The sequence below is a fragment of the Phacochoerus africanus genome, chromosome 2 (genome assembly GCF_016906955.1).
Source record: "Phacochoerus africanus isolate WHEZ1 chromosome 2, ROS_Pafr_v1, whole genome shotgun sequence".
In the NCBI taxonomy this organism is placed as follows: domain Eukaryota; kingdom Metazoa; phylum Chordata; class Mammalia; order Artiodactyla; family Suidae; genus Phacochoerus; species Phacochoerus africanus.
This window is the reverse complement of record NC_062545.1, coordinates 262,561,392-262,588,820: the sequence shown is the minus strand read 5'-3', so window position 1 is coordinate 262,588,820 and position 27,429 is coordinate 262,561,392. Positions and strand designations below refer to the sequence as shown.

The 27,429-nt window shown below is 44.0% G+C and overlaps 1 protein-coding gene across 3 annotated transcripts in view; it reads left to right on the top strand.

Moving 5' to 3' along the window:
* Positions 1 to 27,429, top strand: part of CDK5RAP2 (CDK5 regulatory subunit associated protein 2) — a 185,290-nt gene that overhangs the window by 17,946 nt on the left and 139,915 nt on the right. For all 3 annotated transcript variants that reach the window (XM_047768275.1, XM_047768274.1, XM_047768273.1), the window contains exons 4-6: positions 11,907 to 12,017; positions 16,670 to 16,746; positions 23,999 to 24,122. In XM_047768275.1, the coding sequence (XP_047624231.1) occupies positions 11,907 to 12,017; positions 16,670 to 16,746; positions 23,999 to 24,122 (312 nt within the window). The remainder of the gene's footprint in view (positions 1 to 11,906; positions 12,018 to 16,669; positions 16,747 to 23,998; positions 24,123 to 27,429) is intronic.

Here is a 27,429-nt window from a genome sequence, read left to right as displayed (position 1 = left end):
CAGTTATGTGGTTGTTTTCTTGGGATAAATGCTACTGCTCTTGATCCAAAGCTTCCTACTCTAAGGCACTGGTGTTCTTGTTTCAAGGTCCTTATTCCTTTTGTTGAAAAGCCTTGGTCTCAGCTGAGGCAGTTGGTCAAAAAATTTTTTTGTCTTTTTAGGGCTGTACCTGTGGCATATGGAAGTTCCCAGGCTAGGGGTCAAATTGGAGCTGTAGCCACCAGCCTACACCACAGCCACAGCAATGCGGAATCCAAGCCACGTCTGCAACCTATACCACAGCTCACGGCAACACCGGATTCTTAACCCACTGATCGAGGCCAGGGATCGAACCTGTGTCCTCATGGATACTAGTTGGGTTTGTTATTGCTGAGCCACAATGGGAACTCCCAAATTTATTTTATTTTTAGTCTTTTTAGTTTTTTTTTTTTGTCTTTTTGCCTTTTTCTTGGGCCGCTCCCTTGGCATATGGGGGTTTCCAGGCTAGGGGTCGAATCGCAGCAGCACAGGATCTGAGCCGAGTCTGCGACCTACACCACAGCTCACAGCAACGCCGGATCGTTAACCCACTGAGCAAGGGCAGGGACCGAACCTGCAACCTCATGGTTCCCAGTCAGATTCGTTAACCACTGCGCCACCATGGGAACTCCCCAGGTTTTTTTTTTTTTTTTTAAATTAAAGTATAGTCGATTTACAGTGTTGTGTCAGATAGTCAAATTTAATGTTTTATCTGTGGTTTGGCTAGGAGGTTCGCATCTTCAGATTTGCTCTGTAACCTCTATGTGGTGAGTTACTTATTACCAGAGAACAGCTCCCCTAACCTTCACCCCTGCCCTGTTTATGTGGCCCTGAAGCTTCAGAAGCTCTGTGGTACATGGATACAAGATGTACTTTGAAATGACTAGAGTCAAGTTTTAGGTATGGGCCTGTCACTGACCTGTGACCTTGTTTAGGTCACTTTTAGAACCTCCTGTAGGAGTTCCTGTTGTGGTTCAGCGGTAACAAACCTGACTAGTATCCATGAGGATGCAGGTTTGATCCCTGGCCTTGCTCAGTGGGTTAAGGATCCAGTGTTGCTGTGAGCTGTGGTGTAGGTCACAGACGAGGCTTGGATCTGGCATTGCTGTGGCACCCAGTGTTTTCCACCATGGATTTTTTTTTTTTTTTTTTGGCCTCGCCTGTGGCATGCAGAAGTTCCTGGGCCAGGGGTTGAACCTGCACCACAGCAGTGACCTAAGCTGCAGCAGTGACCTGAGCCATAGCAGTGACAACGCTGGATCCTTAACTGCTAGGCCATCTGGGAACTCTCACCATGGATCTTCTGACCGTTTGTAGTTGCATATTTTAGTATTTTATTGGTGTGGTTGCTTAACATGTGTCTCCTCTACTCTGTCCCTAGTACTCAGCACCCCGCTGAGCAACATGATTCTTGGCATGACATGACAGACAGACACTTAGTAAATACCTGTGTGTAAAATGAAAGCGTGACCCTGTATAAGATATGAAACCTGCGAATTTTCGTTGCCTTATGTGTGAAATGGGAAAAGTAATGTTAATCTCCTAGGGTGGTGGTGAGAATTAAATACATACTCCAGGACAATGCCTGGGATCGCAGGCCCTAAGTAGATGGGGCTGGCGGCTGCTATTATTGTTCACCAAGTAGCTGGAGACAGTGTGGCTGGAGATAGTGTAGCTGGAGGGAGGTAGAGCTTGTAATCGGGGTGGGAGTATATCGGGCCCCCAGAATCTTAGGAGAGCGGTCAGTGATGAGGGCAAAGGAAGGCCGAGGAAGAGAACAGAGGTGCATTTAGAACAAGGTAGGAGAACAGGAGTCATGTGGGGTGCAGATCAGTGGAAGTGGTTGAGGATAAGTCTGGAGCTGGCGGAGTGGGTGTTACTGCCACTCTCTGTGGTGCTGGCTTTGCAGGAGATGGGGGCCCGGCAGTGCCAAGGGCCTTGGGAATCAAGTTTGGCCTTTGCCTGGTGGGGGCGTCTGCTGCATGTTAAGTGCAGAGGTTAACTCGTATGGTAGGATGGCCTTCTGCAAGCTGGACTGAAGGCCCTGAGGCCTCATACCTCCGCATGTCCCCGCCATGCCCTCTAAAGAAATGGCCAGATGGCGGGCTGGGCGGTGGCAATTTTTACAGTCTTTGTGAAAGCCATTTGGGAAGAGAAGTTGATGGTCATAAAGGTACTATTACTCTTGTAGTTCCCATTGTGGCTCAGTGGTGACAGACCCAGCTAATGTCCTTGAAGATGTAGGTTCAATCCCTGGCCTCGATCAGTGGGTTAAGGATCTGGCGTTGCCATGAACAATAGTGTAGGTCACAGACACAGCTCGGATCCCGTGTTGCTGTGGCTGTGGTGGAGGTTGGCAGCTGCAGCTCTGATTCAACCCCTAGACTGGGAACTTCCATTTGCTGCAGGTGCAGCCCTGAAAAAAAAAAGATAATATTGCTCTTGAGCCCAGTAGTCCATTTTGGGGAATTTATTCTAAGGAAACAACCCAGTGGAATGAAAAAGCTCTCTGCATGAAGGTGTTTCCACATTGTGTATAATTATCAGAAATTAGAAACAAGGAAATTATATTTTTTATTTGTCATCTCTTTGGCTTGTTGCACCAAGCTTGTGACGAAGGTGTTTCACAGATGAGGAAGCTGAGTTTGGAGAGATTAAATGACGTGCCCTTGAGCTTAGTGTGACTGAGAAACTGGAAGGCAAAGTGCAAACCTTGTCTTTCTGGTTGTAAAGCCCTTGGGTTTTCCACAAAAGCACACTGAATCTGTAAACGCTCCAGAGAGAAATGGTTAAATAATTGACTCTGAATCAATTCAGTGGGATTTAGTGCAGTCATTTTAAGTGCTAATTATGTGAATTCTGTAGCAACATGAAAATATTTAAGATCTGTTGGGGAAAGCAATGGATTATACAAATTCACTTATGTTACAATTTTACAAAAAAAAAGTGTATTTGTGAGCAAAGGCCAAAAAGAGTATAAAACGAGTTGAGTTTGAAAGGTAGTTATAATCCAAGTGTTGTTTAGGGTTCAGTTTTAAACTTCTCTCGTTGCTCCAGTATCGTTTATTAGGAAGTAGTTGTTTGCCTAGTAACAGTTTTCTGGATGAGTTGAGCACGCTGGGGAGAGTATTGGACTCAGAAGCTAATTCCAGAGTGTCTTCCTCATTTACTAACCTCACTTAGCTGCTGCTGGCTGACTTATCTCATATGCTAGATTGTTCACCAGAGATGAACTCTGGGCAGCAAGAGTGCATGGTTTTTATGATGTCTAGGTTGAGTGGTCTAACAACTTTTAGACTTTCAAAGAGGATTAAAAAATTGGTGGTGGCCTGGAGATCTGCATGTGGAGGGTTTGAGCGAGAAATGGATTCTTTTGAAAATCATCCTGTATACACTGCCTGCTCAGTCAGACTCTGCCAGGTGCTTTAGCTCACTGCGTTGTCACAACGCCCCTGTGAGGCGCTGACTTTTATCCTCATTTTCTAGTTGAGCCGACAGTGGCTCAAAGATGTTAAATAGTTTTCCCAAGATTCCTCAGCTCATAAGTGACAGCACTGGGAGGTCAGTCCAGCTCCGATGCCGCTGACCCCCAGGGCCCTTGCTTTTAGTTCTCGCTGCCTGGACTTGAAAGGTGATCTGGTGGGTGAGCTTCAGCTCTGGAGACCCAGGCTCTGGCTGGTCACTGACCTCCAGAGGGAGGCACCTCGCTGGGAGGTCAGTTTGAGGTAGCCTGGTCGGAATGGCCTGGATTCCTTTTTATGTTGTTGGCTTTTGTTTTTCTTCCCTTTTTAATGGTGCTCTCAGCCAGGGAGTAGGAGTTGGGTTTGTGGTGGGGTTTGTGTCGGGGTGGCAATGGGAGGGGGAGGGAGTGGGAGGAAGCCAGAATGACTGACTAGCAGCTCCTTCAAACTCTGTCCCACTGCTGAGCTGGGGACCTGCTCCAGGTCCTGAGAGCTCCACCCCATGATCCTGTTGGACGGTTCCCATTTCAGATGGCTGCACTTCCACAGTCACGCTGGAGTTGCAAGGGCTGGAATGTGGCAAGTACAGCTCTTGCATTAAGTTACTTCTGAGCATTATGTTTCTAAGTCATATTTGGTGAGTTCTATGTTATGTATTTTTTGGGAGGGGGTTATATTTTGAGGTATTTATTCCTGCTGATGGTAAGCTGTTTTCAGTTTTTCCATTCAAGTTTTTTTTTTTCTTTCATTTCTTAAACTCATTTCAAGTACAGATGAAGAGAATATGTTTTAAGTTCTTATGCTGTGCTAGGCACAATATTAACATCCCAATTATTTTCTTTTTTTTTTTTTGTCTTTTGTCTTTGTTGTTGTTGTTGTTGTTGTTGCTATTTCTTGGGCCGCTCCCGCGGCATATGGAGGTTCCCAGGCTAGGGGTCGAATCGGAGCTGTAGCCACCGGCCTACACCAGAGCCACAGCAACGCGGGATCCGAGCCGCGTCTGCAACCTACACCACAGCTCATGGCAACGCTGGATCGTTAACCCACTGAGCAAGGGCAGGGACCGAACCCGCAACCTCATGGTTCCTAGTCGGATTCGTTAACCACTGCGCCACGACGGGAACTCCCCAATTAATTTCTTTTAATCCTTATAATAGCTTTCTGAAATAGGCATTATTAAAAAATCCCACTTTTTTGGCCATGCCCACAGCATGTGGAAGTTCCTGGGCCAGGGATGGAACCTGAGCTGGGCTACCAGGAAACTCCTAAAATCCCAGTTTTTTGTAGATAAAGGAACTGAGGCACACAGAAAAATGAACTTGACTAAGGTCATACATCTAGTAAGGTAGTCTGGATTATATTCATTCTTTAGTTTACTCACTCATTTAACAAATGTTGATTGAGCATCTGTTGTATACCAGACACTGTGCTAAAACTCAAGGGGAAACAGCCATGAGCAGATAGATTATATGGTCTTGCCCTCAAGAAGTGGGTTATGTTTTTATAACAAGCATGATGATAAATAATACATGTGTAAGTAAATAAGATGACTACAGATTGGACAATCTCTAGCGAGAAAGTCAGAGTTACGTGTTAGAGTGACTTGGAGGTGGTAGAGAAGGGGCCTGCTTTAGATGGGGTCGTTAGGAAGGGTCTCTCTGGGCCGTGACATTTATGTTGAGATGGGAAGGCTCAGGCTAAGCCTCCCTGGCAAGTGCTGCAGGAATTGCTGGGCAGGTAGACAGGGCCCTGGCTTATTTGATGACCAGAGAGAGGCCAGGGAGGCTGGAACATTGGGAGCAGCGGAGAGGGTGCTACATGATGAGGTGGAGCCAGATCACACAACTTCTGTGGCCATGGCAGGAAGCTGTATTCTAAGACTAATGAAAAAAACCCCCAAAACGATGGAGTGATGTTAACCAGGTCTGTCTGCCTCTGAAGGCTGTGGGTCTTGCCTTGCATCACGTTGCCTTCAGGAAATTCTTAAATGTTTCCATCCTTCTGGCCATTGGGGATGTAGTGATCATCTCTTATGTTTTAGACTAGAATGCACAAGAGGACATGGTTCCCCATCTCTGAAGGGTGGGTTGGGTAGAAAGGCAAATAACCCAGCTGGCACAAGGCAGTGGGATTTCAGTGATGGAGAAAGCAGAGAGTGTGTAGAACATTTGGAAGGACCCCAGTCCAGTCTGATGTGGGGTAGTCAGCGGAAACTTGATGAGGAAGTGTTATTAAATGGAGAGAGAGACTGGCATTGTTGCCGAAAAGATGGTGCCTGTATTTCATTTTATTCATCTGGGTTTGTCTGGCGTTTGCAGTGACCTTCTGAAGGCTTATTTACCTTTCTCTCATTTTTAAAAAAACTTCTTTACCTATAAATAGGACAAATATTCTTTCAAGTGTTGCTAAGAATTTTAGCAGCACACAATGTGGGCATTCTAAGCAACCTCCATAAATATTTTATTGGTAGTCGAGTAATAGAATAAGGTTTCTCTTTATAGGAAGCATCTGGCTTTTTTGTTTGAATGAATGTTTTATATGCTGTTTCCTTAAAACATTTAAAAGGAGGCTTTAATGAACCTACCAATTGTTTCTTGTGCTGTTCTTAGCCACAAAATTGAAACCTTAAGTGTTAACAAGAGGCCAAGGGCAGCCAGTTTGAAATATACTTAATGGAGAATATGGTTATCATTTTCTTTTATCCAGTCAGAAGTATTAAAAAGTTTATTAAAGAGAGTATTATGTACTATTGCCAATTACTTTTAAAAATGCAGAAAAACATCCCAGTGAGCCTGTATTTAGGAGGATGTATTAGTGTTCAAGTACAACTGTTAATATTTTGCTCTATTTTATTTTGCTTATTTTTAAATCAGCTGTATTGAGATATAATTTACATAAAATAAGACACCACTTTTAAGTGTTGGCTGAGTTTTGACAAATGTATACTCCTTTGTAAGCTTTGTCATAATAAGAATATATTAAAAAATTTTTTTGGTATATGCGTGTACAGTTCTAGGCTCATGTGACTGTCACCGCGATCAGAATGTAGAATAGTTCCATAATGCCAAAAAATGCCCATGTGTTGACTCTTTGTGGTCAGACTCTTCACCCCAAACCTCTGGCAGCTAATCCTGTTCTCAGTTCCTATAATTTTCTTTTTCCAGATGTCATATAAATGGAATCATACAGGATGTAATCTCTTGAGGCTCGCTTCTTTCCCTCACTGTAGTATCTTTGAAATTCATTCATACTATTGTCTGTATCACCATGGTAGCGTGTTAGTCTATCGTAAGGATGTATGCTTTATTCATTCACCCTTTGAAGAACATTTGGCGGTTATTTTGGTGGTTATTAATAAAGCTGCAGTAAACATTTGTATATAAGTTTTTTTGTGGACATAGGTTTTTGTTTCTCTAGGGTAATGACCGAGGACTGGAATCACTGAGTCATGTGGTAAGGGTAGTTTTCTGGTGAGGAACTTCCAAACTGTTTGTACTATTTTGCATTCCCATCAGCAGAGTATGAGAGTTCCATTTGTTCTCCTTCTTCATCAACATTTTATATTACACATTACAAAAACTTTTTAGCTATTCTAATAGGTGTGTAGTCGTTTTAAATTTACTTTTTCCTAATGGCTGAAGATTTAAAAATATTTTCTTGTGCTTGTCAACTGTATATCTTGCTCCTGTGAAGTTTCTTTTCAAATCTTAAAATTTTTTTTTTATTATACTTGATTTACCATGTTCTGTTTTTTTCAAATCTTTTGCCTTTTTTTTTTGTTTTTAATTGAGTTTTTTTTTTTTTTTTTTTTTTTTTACAATTACATTTTGGGAGTTATTTATGTATTCTCGATACATAAATTCCTCTGTTGGATTTGTGGTTTGCAAATATTTTCTCTGTATGTAACTTGTCTTTTCATTCTCTTAACACTGTGTTTGCCAAAGCAAACATTTTAAATTTTGATGAAGCTCACTTCACTGATTTAAAAAAAAACATGGGTTATGTTTTTAGTGTTATAGCTAAGAACACTGCCTTGCTCTAGGTCCCAACGATTTTTCCCTATTTATTCTTTTAAAAGTTATATAATTTTATGTTTTACATTTAAATTTGTGATCTCGATTGAGTTAACTCTTGTTTAAGGTATGATAGGTCAAGGTTCACTTTTTTGTAAATAGAGATCCAATTGTTCCAATACCATGAGTTGACAATGAAAAAAACTACCCTTTCTCCATAGAATTGTCTTTACACCTTTGTCAAAAATCAATTGGCCACAGTTGTATGGGTCTTTTTCTGTATTCTGTTTCGTTGGATTCTTTTTCAAAATTAATTTTGCTCACCTAGCTCTTTTATTGTTCCAAATAAATTTCCAAATCAGCTTGTCTTTAGCTGCAGGAACTCCTGTAGGGATTTTGATGGGGATTGTGTTAAATCTATAGATCAGTTTAGAGTGTACTGACATCTTCATTATATTGAGTTTTTCCATTCCATGAATTTGGTACGTAAGTCTCCTCACTTATTTTGCTTCTTGATTTCATCAGCATTTTATTTCATTTGTGCTTTTAAGCATATGTAATATCTTACTAGATTTATACTTACAAATTTCAACTTTGGGGAAGGTATTATAAATTATGTTTAAAAAATGTTTGGAGTTCCCTGGCAGCTCCGCAGGTTAAGGATCCAGTATTGTCACTGCTGTGGTGTGGATTTGATCCTTGCTTTGGATGCAGCCCCCAATTTTTTGGGGGGGTTTTTGATTGTTCATTGCTAGTATATTGAAATATGATTGATACATGCATGTTGGCTTTGCTCACTTATGAATTCTGGGAGCTTTTTTTGTAGATTCTGTGGGATTTTTAAAATATAGGTGATCATATTATCTACAAATAAGGGTGGTTTTATTTCTTCCTTTCCAATCTGGATGCCTTTTATTTTTTTTTCCCTTGCCTTATTGCACTGTCTAAGACTTCAAATACAGTGTTGAATAGGAATTGTGAGAGAGGATATCCTCTCCTTATTCTTCTTTTTTTTTGTCTTTTTAGGGCCGCATCCGTGGCATATGGAGGTTCCCAAGGCTAGGGGTCGAATAGGAGCTGTAGCTGCTGGCCTATGCCACAGCCACAGCAATGCAGGATCTGAGCCATGTCTGCAACCAACGCCACAGCTCATGGCAATGCTGGATCCTTAACCCACTGAGCGAGACTAGGGATTGAACCTGTGTCCTCATGGATACTAGTCAGATTAGCTTCCACTGAGCCATGATGGGGAACTCCTTTTCCTTATTCTTTTTTTTTGTGTTTTTTTTCTTTTTAGGGCTGCTCCTGCGGCACATAGAGGTTCCCAGGCTAGGGGTCAAATTGGAGCTGCAGCTTCCGGCCTACACCACTGCTCAGGGCAACTCCGGATCCTTAACCCACTGAGCGAGGCCAGGGATCAGACCTGTGTCCTCATGGATACTAGTCAGATTCGAAAACCGCTGAGCCATGGCGGGAACTCCTTTTCCTTTTCCTTGTTCTTGACATTGGGGGAGTGGCATTCAGTTTTTCCATCTTTAATTAAATATGGTTTTTTTGGTAGACATATGGGTTTTTTGGTAGATGTCCTTTAGCAGATTAAGGATGTTTCCTTTAATTCCTAGTTTGCTCAGTTTTTATCTTGTGGCTTTTGGATTTTCTCAAATGCTTTTCTGCATCTAGTGATGTGATTTGTTTTTTTCCTGTCTTTTTTAGTCTTTTAGTTTGATGGATTACAAGGATTGATTTTTTTTTTTTCTGCTTTTTAGAGCCCCACCCTCAGCATATGGAGGTTCCCAGACTAGGGGTCTAACTGGAGCTATAGCTGCCGGCCTGCATCATAGCCACAGTAATGCCAGATCCGAGCCATGTCTTTGACCTACATCACAGCTCACGGCAACGCCAAATCCATAACCCACTGAGTGAGGCCAGAGAACGAACTGGAAACCTCATGGTTCCTAGTTGGATTCATTTCTGCTGCACCATGAAAGGAACTCCAACCAGGATTGATTTTTGAGCATCGAATTAGCCTCACATTCCTGGGATAAATCCCACTCATGATGTGTTAATGTTTTTTCAATTTGTTAAAATTTAGTTGAGGATTTTGTGTCTATGGTTCATGAAGGATTTAGCCTGTAGTTTTCTTGTAGTGTTTTTGTTTGGTTTTATGAGAGTAATGCTGTCCTCATAGAGTGAAGTTGGAAAATTCCCCATCTTGTATTTTCTAGAAGAGATTGTGTATAATTGATGCTGTTTCCCTTTAAATATTTGGTAGAAATTGCTCCTCAAAATCTTCTTGATCTGGAATTTTCTTCTTTGGAAGGTTTTTAGTTACAAATTTAAGTTTTCAAATAGCTGTAAGACCATTCACTTTCTCTTTTTTCTTCTTTGGTGAATTTTGATAATTTTGCCTTCGAAGGAATTGTGTTATTTCATCTTTAAGTTCTCTAGTATATGTATGTAGATTTGTATATATTTGTGTATATTATCCTTTTAATTACTGTGGGGTCTGTAATGATAACCCCTTTTTCATTCTTGATATTTGTAATTATGTCTTCTCTTTTTGTTATTTTTGCTAGTCTTGCTAGAGATATTTCAATTTTATTGATCATTTAAAAGAGCCTTCTTTTAAAATTGATTTTTGTCTGTTGTTTTTCTTTTTTCCATTTCATTGATTTCTGCTCTTACATTTAATATATCTTAATTCTTTTTGCTTTGTGTTTTTTTTTTTCATGATTTCTTAAAGTAGAAGCTTAGGTTATTGATTTTAGGTTATTGATTTTATATTTCTTCTTTTCTAAAGCATTCGATAGTATAAATTTTCCACTGGTATTACTCTAACTGCATCCTACAAATTTTGATGTATTTTCATTTTCAGTTAAAGTATCTTTTGATTTCCCTTGAGACTTCTTTTACCTATGGATTGTTTAGAAATGTGCTATTTAATCTCCAAGTATTTGGGAATTTTCCAGTTTTCTTTCTGTTATTGATTTCTAGTTTAAGTCCATATGGTCAGAGAATATTGTTTGATTTCAGTTCATTTTAATTTGGTAAAGTTTGTCTTATGATCCAGGATGTTTTGATAATGTCTTGTTCCATGTTCACTTGAATTGTTAGGCAGAGTGTTTTATAAATGTAAATTTTTTTTTTGTCTTTTGTCTTTTTAGGGCTGCACTCGAGGCATATGGAGGTTCCCAGGCTAGGGATCCAGTCAGAGCTGTAGCTGCTGGCCTACACCACAGCCACAGCAAGGTGGGATCTGAGCCACATCTGCGACCTACACCACAGCTCACGGCAACGCCGGATCCTTAACCCACTGAGCGAGGCCAGGGATCGAACCTGCAACCTCATGGTTACTAGTCAGGTTCGTTAACCACTGAGCCAAGATGGGAACTCCTATAAATATAAATTAGATCTAGTTAGTTGATGGTGTTGTTCAGCTTTTTTTTCTTTTTTTTTTGTCTTTTTGTTGTTGTTATTGTTGTTGTTGTTGTTGTTGCTATTTCTTGGGCCACTCCCGCGGCATATGGAGGTTCCCAGGCTAGGGGTCGAATCGGAGCTGTAGCCACTGGCCTACGCCAGAGCCACAGCAACGCGGGATCCAAGCCACGTCTGCAACCTACACCACAGCTCACGGCAACGCCGGATCGTTAACCCACTGAGCAAGGCCAGGGACCGAACCCGCAACCTCATGATTCCTAGTCGGATTCGTTAACCACTGCGCCACGACGGGAACTCCTTTTTTTTCTTTTTAATATTCTTGTTGGGAGTTCCAGGTGTAGCTTAGTGGTAATGAACCCGACTAGTATTCATGAGGACAAAGGGTTTGATTCCTGTCCCTGTTTGGTGGGTTAAGGATTCGGCGTTGCTGTGAGCTGTGGTGCAGGTTGCAGACATGACTCAGATCTGGCTCTGGCGTTGCTGTGACTATGGTGTAGGCCTGCAGCTCCAGCTCCAGTTTGACTCCTAGCCTGGGAACTTCTATATGCCACAGGTGCAGCCCTAAAAAACAAAACAAAACAAAAACAGGAGTTACTGTTGTGGCTCAGTGGAAACAAATCTGACTAGTATCCCTGAGGACTTAAGTTTGAGATTCTCTGGCCTTGCTCAGTGGGTTAAGGATCCTGTGTTGCCATGAGCTGTGGTGTAGGTCAAAGACTCAGCTTGGATCCTGCTTTGCTATGGCTGTGGTGTAGGCTGGCAACTTTAGCTCCAATTTGACCTCTAGCCTGGGAACTTCCATATGCTGTGGGTGCAGCTCCCTCCCCACCAAAACAAAGGCAAAAAATAAAAAAATAAATAAAGCAATAATCATCAGTTTGTGGTCAGCTGTGTGGTTTTTGGAAGCAGTGAGGATCCATGAGGGTATTGTTGCGTTGACCTCACTTTTGATAACCTGTCTGTGCTTATATTCTAGCAAATCACTGAACTGAAGAAAGAAAACTTTAACCTAAAGCTCCGCATCTATTTCCTCGAGGAAAGAATGCAACAGGAATTTGATGGCCCCACTGAACACCTGTACAAAACTGTGAGTGCCTCGTTTCTCCGGTGTCGTCCCCGGTGTCTTTTCTCATAGTCATTCCAAGCAGAAACTTGATTAGTTTTTGTTCTCAGAGTTGGCATGAATAGATAGCGCTGCTTTCATTTTATTTGAATTGATTACAGGGAGCATAAAGATAATAGGATGACCTTAATATTAAGCAGAGAGATACAAGATTAATGTTAAGGGAGTCTTTCTCTCTTCTTAAAATCAAAATTCTGATTTACCGTATCTCGATTGCCTTTTTCTCATTATGTATAACGTAGACAAAGATGGTAAGATGGTCAGCTGTCTTTGGAATTGAATCCCGTCATTACCAACTAACTTGTGTAACTAGAGGCAAGTCACTTCAGCTCTCTGGGCTAGCTTCCAGGGTTAAGTGATAATCCCCCTGTCCTGGAGTTATTTGTGTGGATTAAAGTGAGTTGACAGATGCAAGCCTCAGCATCCAGGCCCTGCTTGACAATGATCATCATTGTCTCACCGAGCCTTCCATTGGCAGCCCAAAGTTAGGATGGGCCAGTCTTCTGTGATATGACTCTTCGGTATTCCTTGTGTGCTTCCTTATAACTGTCAGATAAAAAGTCTCTTCTGGAGTTCCCGTCGTGGCGCAGTGGTTAACGAATCCGACTAGGAACCATGAGGTTGCGGGTTCAGTCCCTGCCCTTGCTCAGTGGGTTAACGATCCGGCGTTGCCGTGAGCTGTGGTGTAGGTTGCAGACGTGGCTTGGATCCCGCGTTGCTGTGGCTCTGGCGTAGGCCAGTGGCTGCAGCTCCGATTCGACCCCTAGCCTGGGAACCTCCATATGCCGCGGGAGCAGCCCAAGAAATAGCAACAACAACAACAACAACAACAAAAAGACAAAAGACAAAAAAAAAAAAAGTCTCTTCCTATCTGAAGTCTTGACCTGGAGATCGCTGCCTGAAAACAAACCTTGATTCTGAAAGTTGAAAAAAAGCACCTGGCTTTCTTGAAAAGACGTGAGTCAAACAGTGTTTCAGTGCCCATTTCTTGACTTTCTCCAGGAGATTAGCTCTTGGCCTGGGAATTATTCCACTTTTTTTCCTCTTCTTTTTTTTTTTTTGTCTTTTTGCCATTTCTTGGGCCGCTCCCGCGGCATATGGAGGTTCCCAGGCTAGGGGTCTAATCGGAGCTGTAGCTGCCAGCCTACTCCAGAGCCACAGCAACGCAGGATCCGAGCCGCGTCTGCAGCCTACATCACAGCTCATGGCAATGCTGGATTCTTAACCCACTGAGCAAGGGCAGGGATTGAACCCGCAACCGCATGGTTCTTAGTCGGATTCGTTAACCACTGCGCCACAACGGGAACTCCTTTTTTTCTCTTCTGAAGTTTGCACCAGTGGAAACTTGGGGGAAGGAGGAAAAAGAACCCTCCATGAGTTTTAGTGGATGGACGTAAATGGGCTTGTCTTGAAGAGGGGTTATACTATACTTCCGAGGCTTTTCAAGAATTGAAAAGCTCCCTTGTCCCTCAAGACACATTTTTTTTTTTCTCTTCGTTGTGGAGGAGACAATGAAGAGCTCACCTCCCCTTTTCTGGAAGTGGTGGTATAATCAAGATTTTGAAGGAAACCCCAGAGCCTGAAATATTTTATATGTAAGGTCATTTATCTCAGAATGAATATGAGGGTTAGGAAATCAAAACGAGTCAATTCCCGGCTCTGGGTCAGACATCTGTACAGTCATTCACCTTATTTTAATTCTCAAGATGGTCCCGTACAGTGGGGATGGGCCTCATCTTGTAGGAGAGGAAACTGAAGCTCAGGGAAGATCAGTAACTTACTTGAAGTCATGGAGCTGCTCTATGAGGCGGGTTTTGCCCCCAAATCTGCCTCCCTCCTTGTACTCTGCTATTTCAGCTGTTCTCTTCCATTGTTTGGTTAGATGGCCTGATTTGATTGCCCTTTTATTTAAATTTTAATTTTTTGGACAGGTGTACATGGTTCAAAATCTAAAAGATAAAAGGTTTACATTGAAAAGACTTTTCTTCCACCCTGGTCTCCCGGTTTCCTATTAATTCCTCGGGCAGAGAAATTTTATGTGTATACAAGCAGGCGTGATATGTGTGTATATGTATGCGTTTATAAACTCTCTTTTTATGTCAATGTGAGCACGTTCTGCTTTATACCTCATGTTTTTCCTTAACAGTATCTGGAATATCTTTCCTTAATAATGGTTTAAGGCTTCTTCATTCTTTCTTATAATGATATTCCATTTTATGTGTATAGGGTGTCTCGATTTTTTGGCTTAGTAATTGCAGTCTCTGTGTATGTAAGTTATAATGTGAAGTATTGGGCTTGCAAAAAATAGCCCAGAGGATACATTAGCTAGCTGGGTGCCAGTTGGTTCATAAGAAAGCAAAGCACTTGCGGAGTTCCCGTTGTGGCGCAGCGGAAACAAATCTGACTAGGAACCATGAGGTTGCAGGTTAGATCCCTGGCCTCAACCAGTGGGTTAAGGATCTGGTGTTGCTGTGGCTGTGGTGTAGGCCAGTGGCTATAGCTCCAATTAGACCTCTAGCCTGGGAACCTCCATATGCCGGGGGTGCGGCCCTAAAAAGCAAAAAAAAAAAAAAATTAAAAAAGCAAAGCACTTAGAACAGTTGATATCAGCTATTACATGGAAGCTCTCTGTTCTCTGATGAGCTGGAAAAGAGGTCTTCTCTTTGCAGGGTGTTTCTGCAGTTTGTACAAAGTCCAGTGGAAGACACTGCATACTGTCACTTAGTGTCCTTTATGTGAAGATCAGTTTCTTTTAGAAAAAGTTCTGCTGCAGCGATGACTTCTTTAGTTTCTGTTGTTTGATGGTGAAGAGAATAACACGTTCTGAGCCCTGCCTCCTAGCCCCTTCTCATTTGTTAGTCCATTTACTCCTCAAATCTACTGTGTCAGCTGGGCTTTATGTTTTTCACGTGACACTTGAGGCCTCTGAAAGGAGAAAGCTTGTTTTCATTCCTCGCGGTCTGTGTTTCTAAGGACAATTACAGGCTTGCACTTTTGCCTTGTTATTCTGTGTGAGCGTGAAGGCAGGGCCTGTGTCCGCCTTGTTACCAGGGTGGCCTCATGCTGAGCCCATGCTTGGCCTGTCGTAGGAGTTGGTGTAGGTCTGTGAAGGGGAGGAATGAGTGAATGAGTACCCACTGACTTTTCATGGTTCCCTCCCAGTGAAGAGTGGAGGCAGAATTTGAACCCAGGTCCTTCAAGGCTGTGGCCTTTCCATTCCAGCTGACTTTTCAGTCGAGGTACTCTCCCCACCAGGGCTGTTTGGCTGAAGGGAGGGAGGCATGTCCTCTGGTAAATTTTACAGAAAATGCTGCTTAATTTTCTTGGCCATGCCCATGGCATGTGGAGATTCCCATGCCAGGAACTGAACCTGTGCCACAGCAGCAACCTCAGCCACTACAGTGATGATGCTGGATCCTTAACCTGCTGTGCACAGGAGAACTCCTGGAAATGTTTTTTTATTTAAAATAGTACACATGTAGGAGATCCTGAGGAACCATGAGGTTGCGGTTCCATCCCTGGCCTCGCTCAGTGGGTAAAGGATCTGGCGTTACCGTGAGCTGGGGTGTAGGTTGCAGACAAGGCTTGGATCTGGTGTTGCTGTGGTTGTGGCGTAGGCCGGCAGCTGTAGCTCTGATTAGACCCCTAGCCTGGGAATTTCCATATGCCATGGGTGCGGCCCTAAAAAGCAAAAAATGAACAAAAAACAAACAAAAGTAGTACACATGTATTATGGAGTAAAATGTAAAGCTGGCATCAATTATGAAAATGAAATAGGAGCAAATTAGAGAAATCTTGGATTTACCACAGTCCTCTGCAGAGGACCCCCCCCCCCCATTTAGTGCATGAATTCATCTGAATTCCGTCTAGGATACGTTTGTGGACTGGTTTGTGAAGCCCATTGTGGCTCCACTGCCTCACGTTGTGATCTGTTTGCCAAAGATTCTGTCCGTGGATCTTCACGTGAATTAGAGGCCCAAGGCCATGTGTGGCTCCCTTTGTTCCGGTCAGTTAACGGGAAGATGGTTGGAGAACACTGTGATGTCCCCTCTAGACAGCTGGCCCCGTGTGGTTGTGGCTCTCTTGGAAGGGAGTACCCTGAAATCTTAAACACTGAAGTGAGACAGACAGTGACGCAGCCTCCCACGTACCCATCCACATGTTTTATTTTTTTCTGAAGCTGTAACATGTTCCCACTGCTACAGCCACCACATGCATGATTGTAAACAACCATAAGTAATTGCCTTGGAATGGTAAAAGCAAACTGCACAATTGCTTGTAAATTTGCTTGGCAGAGGGCAAACAATTTTTAAATCAGCCTCACTTGTATGACATTTATGCCTCAATGTTTGAACGCTCTGGCTGTTAGAAGCTTGGAAAATTTACATAATTGTTCCAAGCCTCGAGAAATCCAGGGCTTTCTTTGGGGACCACCAGTGTTTAATAATTCCCTTTTCCCCGTGCCTCGAGGCTAATGAGGGTGTGAATCTAATATCTGCCTATTATTGGAGAAGCCAGCCAGCCAGCCCTTGCTGAAAGCTGGTTCCCCACTCGAGGCATTCGGACGTCCTGTGTGTTTCACGCTGTTTCTTTTCTCTCCTGATCTTGTCTGGAAGAACATCGAGCTCAAGGTGGAAGTAGAGAGTCTGAAGCGGGAGCTCCAAGAGAGAGAGCAGCTGCTCATCAAAGCCTCGTGAGTACCGTCTCCTCTCCCGGCAAAGCTTGCGGGTCGCCCAGGTCCCGGTGCTAGAGGCTGGGTGCGCCCGTGAAGGAGAAGCTGGTATTTCCAGGGGTTCTCCAGTTCCAGTGGTGCTCTGGGGAACCCCAGGAGGTTTTCATTTTTATTTACTGATTTTTTAACCAACTTTCAAAATGTAACATACTTATAGGAAAATGCACCGACTGTAAGTGTACAGCCTGATGACCCTTCACCAACGCACCTGTGGGGCCACCATCCGGCTCAGAAACCAGAGCATCAGCAGCTCTGCCGACGTTTCCTCTGTGCTCCCAGACCTTCCCCTTCTCCCACTTAGATAACCACTGTGCTGACACTAGGGTACACCCTGCTTGGTTCTGCCTGTTCGTGAACTTGACGGAAATGGAATCATACTCTGGGCATGCAGCCTTTTGTGTCTGTGGCCTCTTCCCTAGTGAAGTGGCTGAGGTCCGTCCATGTTGTTATTACCTCAGCAGCTCAGCTGTTTTCATCGCTGTGAAAGGCCTAGGGGTCTCAGGGTCCCGAGGGACCCCCGCAGAGGGCGTGGCTTCAACCAGTGTAACTCGTTTTTGTATGTTTCATGTACCAGGGCCCCTCGAAGTGTTTTGTTTAAAAGAGAGATTCTACTGTTTTAAAAAATTTTGAAAACTATTATTTTTCATTAGTCAGTCAGTTAATTAATTGAAATATTTGTTGAATAACCAGCACAGCTCAGCGAAGACAGTCTGTGGCCCCTTGTTTATTCGTTCATTCATGGACACATCTCCCATAAGTGTACTGCACACCGAGAGGATTTGAGAAGAGATGTCCCTTTGCTCAGGAGCTCGTCAAAGATGCCTATAAATGGAGCGTGAGGGAGGCACAGTGACAGAGGGCGATTGTGGGCACAGTGTGCTGAGTTTTGCTTGGTGAGAGGGCACTGAGATTTGCCAGAGCTGACCTATCCCGGATCTGGCTGAGAGCTTACATGGAAATGCTTTGTCTGTCACTGTGGCCAAGCTCCTGCCCATACAGAATACTGGGGAGTTCCCGTCGTGGCTCAGTGGTTAACGAATCCGACTAGGAACCATGAGGTTTCGGGTTCGATCCCTGGCCTCACTCAGTGGGTTAAGGATCCCCTTGCCGTGAGCTATGGTGTAGGTCGCAGATGCACCTCGGATCCCGCATTGCTGTGGCTCTGGCATAGGCCGGCGGCTGCAGCTCCGATTCGACCCCTAGCCTGGGAACCTCCATATGCCGAGGGAGCGGCCCTAGAAAAGGCAAAAAGACAAAAAAAAAAAAAGAACACTGGGCAACAGGCGTGGAGTCTTGGGCTTAGGGCACAGTGGCCCTGCTCTGGGCCAGGCCATACAGTTCCTTTTATTGTCACACGGCCAGCCACTGAAATGGACTGCTGTTGACTTGGAGTAGATTGGAGCTTCCCTGACCCAGGCCTCTCTGTGTTATGCTGACTTTTCACACGTGGTATTTTCTGAATGAGCAAGTGAGTGAATGAATGAATGAATAAACTAGACTAACCTGTTTGTGTTGCCGTAGGTTGCTTTTGTTGTTGTTTGGAAGCACATCATTCTCGGGGCAGGAAGTCACATCTGCTTTACCAAGCCTGGAAGTCAGTAGTAATTCAGTCAATTTCGTCCTCAGCGCACAGCCTGCTGCAGACTGTGTCCTTGACTTCTTCCTAGCCAGGCACATTCACGGGGAAGCCCAGACTCACTCCCTAGTACCAACACAGGGCTGAGAGTTTGGGGGCTGGTGGACGTGTGTGCAGAGATTTCCCAACTGCCCAGACTAGTGTTCAAAGTCCTTTTAAGTCTGACCAGCTTTATGAATTGATGGAGAAAATACTTATTAAGCAGTTGTGCGGGACACTGGACTAAGTTCCTGGGAATACAGTGGTGATCCAAACAGACACAGGGGGCCTACCTTCTGGAAGGGGTGATGGGGATAAAATACTTGGAGTCGAGGATGTATAAATACAAATTGGGAAAAGAGCTATGAGAAAAATAAAGGAAGCTCTAAGAGTGTATAGCAACGGGAGTAGATACATAACTATAGGGAAAGGAGCATTTGCGATGAGATGAGATCAGGGTAAGTAGGAACTAACCAGGTGAAAGGGTGGAGAAGGTGTTGGTGAGAGGGGAACGTGCAGGTCTGAGGAAATAGGACAAGTCTGGGTCGGGGGCTCGGTCTTGTCTTACAGGCTCTTGAGGCCACACCAGAGATTTTGGTCTTTCTCCTGAGAGCCAGTGGGAAGCAGTCCTGGGTTTTAAGGAGCTGACACAATCAGGGCTTTGTTGTTTCAAAGGTCACTCTGGATGCTGACTGGGCCGTGCTTTGTGGAGGGAGCTTGGGTGGAGGCGGGGAGGCGAGTTGGGGGCCAGTCTGAGAGTTCAGGTGAGAGCTTCATGGTAAAGATGGACAGGGGGGATGGGGAATGCACTTAGGAAGCAAAACCAGGAGTTGCCGTCATGGCTCAGTGGTTAATGAACCTAACTAGGAACCACGAGGTTGTGGGTTCGATCTCTGGCCTCTCTCAGTGGGTTAAGGATCCAGCCGTGAGCTGTGGTGTAGGTTTGCAGACGCAGCTAGGATCCCGCATCGCTGTGGCTCTGGTGTAGGCTGGTGGCTACAGCTCCGACTAGACCCCTAGCCTGGGAACCTCCATATGCCAAGGGAGCGGCCCTAGAAATGGCAAAACGACAAAAAAAAAAAAAAAAAAAAAAAAGGAAGCAAAGCCAGCAGGCCTGGGCTGTGGATGGGAAGGGTGCCTGCTCGGTGAGGGGTCCTGACTTCACTGCTCCAGCGTTCTCTCCCCCAGTGCTTTATCCCTGACAGTTCACAGACACTAAAATGTTCTGCCCCCACTGCTCTGGCTTTGCTCTGACACATCTCTTCTGCTTCCCATCCCCTCCGGCCTGGATGCCTTTCCTGTCGCCTTCTCTTTAGAAAGGCTCCTGCTGAGTTCCATGGCTGCCCATAGCCACATCTCAGCCTCTTCACAGACTTCCCGACATCATTGTCCCAGGAGCTAGGCAGCTTCTGAAGAAAACCTCATTCTATGGAAGGGGATTGAGGCTTGGAGAAGGGAAGGATCATGACTAAAACCACTTAGAAAGAGCAGAGCTCAAGTCCCTGGCTTCTAGTCCAGCAGTAGGTTTCATGTCCTTCCTTCCTACCTTCCTTCCCTTTCTTTTCAGGGTTGCACCCGCAGCATATGGAGGTTCCCAGGCTAGGGGTCAAATTGGAGCTACAGCTGCCGGTCTCACCACAGCCACAGCGATGCAGGATCTGAGCTGCATCTGTGACCTACACCACAGCTCACAGCAATGCCAGATCCTTAACCCACTGAGTGATGCCAGGGATTGAACCTGCAACCTCATGGTTCTAGTCGGATTCTTTTCTGCTGCGCCATGACAGGAGCTCCATGTTCTTTATCTTCCTGTGTGATTCTCATTTCTCCATCATGACTGTATGTCTTGCAAGGCCAGGAGCCTGTTCTCCTATGTTAGTGGAGATGGGCCAGTGGAAGGGACAGGGGCTCCGGGTTGGCCCTGCCAGTAGGTGGGCCTGTGGCTCCTGAGCCTTGGTTTCTCGGCTGTTCTGCTTCATGGGGCCTTTGTGTAGCTGATCTGCCAGCTGACTGTGTAGCTGACTCTCTGCTCAGAGTGCCCTTCTTTACCCTAAACTGCCCAGCACCTCACAGCACGTGTGGTGCATATTTGTTGATGGAAAAATATCTTTATAAATGCCCTCAATTCCCTTTTTTCAGTTTTATGGTTGTTGTTAGTTTTGTAGGAGGGGGCTGTTGGGAGATATGGGACCTGTCACAGGAAAAGCCTCTGCTCCTCCTAAAGAACTATAATTAGAATGGAAAGAATCAAGAGGAAATGTTGACAGTAAAAATGGTAGCGAGGGTGGTGTTTCCAGAAAGTTCTTTCTTGTACTGGGTGAAAAGCTGAATGGGACCAGTTTCTGTCAACCTTCTGTCTCCTTAGGTCTTGCTGTCTCTCTCTTCTGTTGTCCCAGGTTCTGTAAAGGAAGAAAGGGTAGAAGGAGGGAACTTGCATTTATGGAGATCCTGCTTTGCCCCAAACCCTGGGCCTGGCACTTGACATGCTTTGTCGCATTTGATTTTACAACAACTATTTGAGGCAGCCAGTGTTCCCATTTGAGTGAAGAGAAAACTGAGGCCTCGATGGGTAGGGGGACTCGCCCAGGTTGGTAACAGAACTGGGACTGGTCTGGTCGGGAGTCGCTCTGCCTTGCTGTGGAGTAGACATGTATGTTTGCTGGCTCCTCATTGTTATATTTATCAGTTACAATAAGGGGACATTAAAAACAAAAGCAGACACATTGTCGGGAGTAAATTTTATCTCTGTGGCTTTAAAACACAAACGAAAATAATAATTCCATTAGTAGGGGAAAATTGCACCATACTGCTGAGTATAAATTTTATTGCTACAGTAACTGTAAAATACAGCGATGATAAATGAAAAGTTGGAACATTTATTATTGGGAATATATTTTATTGGTATAACTAAAATGCAACCAAACTTAATAATACCAGTACTTGTTAAAAACTGTAGTCAGCCTTATGACAATGTATATGATTCTGACTGCCAAAACGCTGGGCAGAGGAGTTCCCCTTGTGGCTCAGTGGTAACGAACCCAACTAGTATCCATGAGGACACGGGTTCGATCCCTGGCCTCGTTCAGTGGGTCAAGGATCGGTGTTGCCGTGAGCTGTGGTGTAGGTCACAGATGTGGTTCGGATCTGGTGTTTCTGTGGCTGGCAGCTATAGCTCCGATTCGACCCCTAGCCTGGGAACCTTCATATGCTGTGGGTGTGGCCCTAAAAAGATGAAAAACCAAAAACAAAACAAAAACAAAAAACCAACAACACAAGGCCAATAGGAGGGAGTCAGTGTATTTGCGCTCACTGGGTGGGGTGGTCAAGTGGGCTGTTTTCTAGAGAAGTCTGTATAAAGCCCAAGGGCTGAAACATTTGTGGTGGCCAGGGGGAAATTCAGGACTGGAGAAGCCCTGTATCCAGTGCTCAGGAGGGAGAAGCTTCTGGTACAGAAATCTTTCAGCCGTGGATGATGCCACTTGAGGGGTGACAGAAATGGTCACTTATCACTGTGCATTCCTGACAGGACTGATCAGGAAATGAGATGAGGGATTGGGGGCCGAGGGCATTTGATGGTATTGATCAAGAGGTGGCAGTGGTGGCTTTCCTTCTGGCCAGAGCTGATCTATTCTCAGCTCAGACGCCAGCAGAGGGCTAGAATGAGGCCTGTCGCCACATCTTAGCAGGGGCCAGCGCTGCGGTGGCCTCGGGTACAACAGGCTAGCAGGCAGCTTTCAGATCAGAGAGGAAGGGCACCGTGCTATGTTCGGCCACCACTTGTGTTAGCACATTAATTCTAAGAGGTAATCATCTCATTTTTCAAATGAGGAAACTGAGGTGTAAGAGCTCATTTACCCAGAGTCACACTGAGGACATAATAGAGTCAAAATTTGGAAGCAGATCTGTTCAGCCTCAGAGCTCCTGTTCTTTCTTTCCAATTGTTCACATTGAATTCCCTTAAAATGATATCATGACACTGGGGCCTTCTGAAGGCTTATTGGTGAAAGGAAACAAGATATGAATAAAGTCTTTATTTGCAGGCGACTCATGTTTGAAACTTGGACAGCAAGTGTGGCCCTCTTGACTTTCCATTGTTCTCAGTCAAAAATTCACATGGCCTCTGCATGTGAGCATCTCATCACGTGGCTCTTGGTTGGAAAAATGTTATATACCCTTAAAGTAGGGCATGGGAGGCTGGTGGTGAATAGCTTTATTCTTCTGCAGTTTTTCTGAAAAACTAGCTTTAGGTGGAGCCCTTTCCTTTATAATTCTGCCTTCTGGAAACCCGCAATCATTTTAGAAATCTGATGAGAACAGCTCTGAGTCTGTGTTGCGTAAATTCATATCCGACGTTGTTTTTCTTTTTTGAGAACCAAAATGAAGGGCATCAGTGCTCGCGGTCCCGGGTCTGGTTTTGGCGTGCCAGCCCCACCACTGCTGGTCAGGCGAAGAGAGTATTCCACGAGGCCGTGCAGTGTGAAGGCTGCACTTGATGTCAGAGATGGTAGAGGAACGCGGAGAGTGGGCTGCTTGCATAACCTCCTCTCCTCGGGCCCTCAGTCGCCGCTGGTCCCACGGAGTGGTCATGCTGTGTTTGAAACGCTTTCCCCTCCAGCCGCAGGAGATGCTGCACACAGACCTTCACCCTCAGGTTTATTCTGGTTGCACGTTGGTGGCCACACTAACTCTCCACCTTTGCTGCCCCCGGAGGGGGTGTACTTTCTCAGAAGTTTCTTTCTTTCTTTTCTTTTCTTTCTTTTTTTTTTTAATTTTATTGAAGTATGGTTTATTTACAGTGTTGTCTTTTTTTAAAAATGATTTTCATTTTTTCCATTATAGCTGGTTTACAGTCTTCTGTCAATTTTCTACTATACAGCAAAGTGACCCAGTCACACAAACATATATATATATATATTTTTTTCTCATATTATCCTCCATTATGCTCCATCATAAGTGACTAGATGTAGGTCCCAGTGCTATACAGCAGCATCTCATTGCTTATCCATTCCAAAGGCAATAGTTTGCATCTGTTAACCCCAAATTCCCAGTCCATACCACTTCCTTATCAGAAGTTTCTTGGTGGGGGATTTGGCAATAGCTGGCACATGTTTTAAAAATGTGTTTATCCTTTAACCTAGTAGTTCCCCTTCTAGGAATTGACCCTAAGGATTGGATAGTAGTCATATATATATATATAGTATATGACTATTCTATATAAATGTGTGTATTTATATATCTCATATATATGTGTTTTAATTGAGATATAATTGGCATATAACATTGTGTGTCAGGTGTACTGCATGGATGATTTGATTCATTTCTGTATTGCATTAAATGTGCTTTTGAATGACAAATACTAATTTTTTGGAGTTCTCTGATGGCCTAGCGTTGTCACTGCCGTGGTGTGGGTTCAATCACTGGCCCTGGTACTTCCACATGCTGTGGGTGTGGCCAAAAAAATTAATTTTTTTAAAAAAGAAGCCCAACACAGGCCACTGGGAGAAGTGATCAACAAATCTTCTTTGTCTCTTTGGGGTGATTGGAATGACCCTCTGATTGTCACTCTTGTGTATTTTCCACCTGTGCCTCTTTTTGTAGCAAAGCGGTTGAGACCCTTGCTGAAGGGGGCGGCTCTGAAATTCAGCGGGTGAAGGAAGATGCTCAGAAGAAGGTGCGGCAGGTCGAAGAGCTCCTAACCAAGAGAATACTGCTTTTGGAAGAGGCAAGTCTGGAAGCTCCAAGGAGAGTATACTTACAGTGGGTTCATATGCAGTGGGCAGCATTCTGTTCCTTTTTTCATCAACTGTCAGAGTTTCAGCAGAAACAAGAGCCCCTGCCCTTATTGAGCATCCCCTGGGCTCCAGCCCTGTTCTAGGCACTTTGCATATGGAATTTATAGCCTGGCCTTTATTGTCTCCATCCTCTAGCTGAGGATAGGGAAGTACAGACAGAGGAACTAACTAGGCCCGTGTAACCCAGATTTAAGCTTACACCTGCTGATTTTCGAGCCTGTTTTCTGGCTCCAACACTGCCCTTCTTAACTAGTCTAGTCCCTTTATTTTATAGAGGACGAAACTCAGGCCAGGAGAGGGGAAGCAACTCCCCTAACAGCCAAACCTGGAGTGGCATTTCCTGACTCGTCAGGCTGTGTGTGGCCACGCAGCCCCTGTCCGGAGACCAGCCTCCATCCCTCCATCCCTCCATCCCCTGTGCTCAGGGGATGCCTTTTCTTGGGGAGCTGCTATGTGTAGCTCCTCCTCCTCCTCTTTCTCAGGTGTGTCCTGTGACTGTGATGGGGTCAGGATGTTTCTTGGCCCCCAGATTTTATCTCCTAGATGTTCAGAAGTTTTCCTTCATTTTTTTTTTTCCCGTCTTTTTGCCTTTTCCAGGGCCACTCTCGCAGCATATGGAGATTCCCAGGCTAGGGCGCTAATCGGAGCCATAGCCACCGGCCTACGCCAGAGCCACAGCAACTCGGGATCCGAGCCTCATCTGCAACCTACACCACAGCTCACGGCAATGCCAGATGATTAATCCACTGAGCAAGACCAGGGATCGAACCCGAAACCTCATGGTTCCTAGTCAGATTCGTTAACCACTGTGCCACGATGGGAACTCCTAGTTCCTTAATTCTTTTTTTTTTTTATAATTTTTTTTATTTTCCCACTGTACAGCAAGGGGGTCAGGTAATCCTTACATGCATACATTACAATTACATTTTTTCCCCCACCCTTTCTTCTGTTGCAACATGAGTATCTAGACAAAGTTCTCAATGCTATTCAGCAGGATCTCCTTGTAAATCTATTCTAAGTTGTGTCTGATAAGCCCAAGCTCCCGATCCCTCCCACTCCCTCCCCCTCCCATCAGGCAGCCACAGTCTCTTCTCCAAGTCCATGATTTTCTTTTCTAAGGAGATGTTCATTTGTGCTGGATGTTAGATTCCAGTTATAAGTGATATCATATGGTATTTGTCTTTGTCTTTCTGGCTCATTTCACTCAGTATGAGATTCTCTAGTTCCATCCATGTTGCTGCAAATGGCATTATGTCATTCTTTTTTATGGCTGAGTAGTATTCCATTGCGTATATATACCACATCTTCCGAATCCAATCATCTGTCGATGGACATTTGGCTATTGTGAATAGTGCTGCAATGAACATGTGTGTGCATGTGTCTCTTTTAAGTAGAGTTTTGTCCGGATAGATGCCCAAGAGTGGGATTGCGGGGTCATATGGAAGTTCTATGTATAGATTTCTAAGGTATCTCCAAATTGTTCTCCATAGTGGCTGTACCAGTTGACATTCCCACCAACAGTGTAGGAGGGTTCCCTTTTCTCCACAGCCCCTCCAGCACTTGTTATTTGTGGATTTATTAATGATGACCATTCTGACTGGTGTGAGGTGATATCTCATGGTAGTTTTGATTTGCATTTCTCTTATAATCAGCGATGTTGAGCATTTTTTCATGTGTTTGTTGGCCTTCTGTATATCTTCTTTGGAGAAATGTCTATTCAGGTCTTTTGCCCATTTTTCCATTGATTGATTGGCTTTTTTGCTGCTGGGTTGTATAAGTTGTTTATATATTCTAGAGATTAAGCCCTTGTCGGTTGCATCATTTGAAACTGTTTCTCCCATTCTGTAAGTTGTCTTTTTGTTTTCTTTTTGGTTTCCTTTGCTGTGCAAAAGCTTTTCAGTTTGATGAGGTCCCATGGGTTTATTTTTGCTCTCATTTCTATTGCTTTGGGAGACTGACCTGAGAAAATATTCATGATGTTGATGTCAGAGAGTATTTTGCCTATGTTTTCTTCTAGGAGTTTGATGGTGTCCTGTCGTATATTTAAGTCTTTCAGCCATTTGGAGTTTATTTTTGTGCATGGTGTGAGGGTGTGTTCTAGTTTCATTGCTTTGCATGCAGCTGCTCAGGTTTCCCAGCAATGCTTGCTGAATAGACTTTCTTTTTCCCATTGTATGTTCTTGCCTCCCTTGTCAAAGATTAATTGACCATAGGTGTCCGGGTTTATTTCCGGATTCTCTCTTCTGTTCCATTGGTCTGTCTGTCTGTTTTGATACCAGTACCACACTGTTTTGATGACTGTGGCTTTGTAGTATTTCTTGAAGTCTGGGAGAGTTATGCCTCCTGCTTGGTTTTTGTTTCTCAGGATTGCTTTGGTGATTCTGGGTCTTTTGTTGTTCCATATAAATGTTTGGATTGTTTGTTCTAGTTCTGTGAAAAATGTCCTGGGTAATTTGATAGGGATTGCATTGAATCTGTAGATTGCTTTGGGTAGTATGGCCATTTTTACAATATTGATTTTCCCAATCCAGGAACATGGAATATCTTTCCATTTCTTTACATCTTCTTTGATTTCTTTGATGAAAGTTTTATAGTTCTCGGCATATAGGTCCTTTACCTCCTTGGTCAGGTGTATTCGAGGTATTTGATTTTGTGAGGTGCAATTTTAAAAGGTATCGTATTTTTGTATTCCTTTCCTAATGTTTCATTGCTGGTATACAGAAATCCAACTGACTTCTGAATGTTAATCTTATATCCTGCTACTTTGCTGAATTTATGAATCAGTTCAAGGAGTTTTGGGGTTGAGTCCTTAGGGTTTTCTATGTATAGTATCATGTCATCTGCATACAGTGACAGTTTTATCTCTTCTCTTCCTATATGGATGCCTTTTATTTCTTTTGTTGGTCTAATTGCTGTGGCTAGGACTTCCAAACTAGTTCCTTAATTCTTGATCTTTGAAGTCTGTTGTTTCATCTCACTTTCTCTACCTGAAACCCTGGTTCTTCTTAGCAGGTAAGAGGAGAAATGATACCACAAAGCACTTCCGGATACCAAAAGCAGATACCTTGTACTGTGTTTTGCAGCTTGTAATGGTCTTTTGCATTCATCTTGTTCACATCATCCCCATGAGGGTGTGTAGGTATTAGGTCCAAAATACAGATAAAGAAACAGACTCATAGAGGGTAGGAAACTTAGGAGTTCCCATCATGGCTCAGTGGTTAACGAACCCGACTAGTA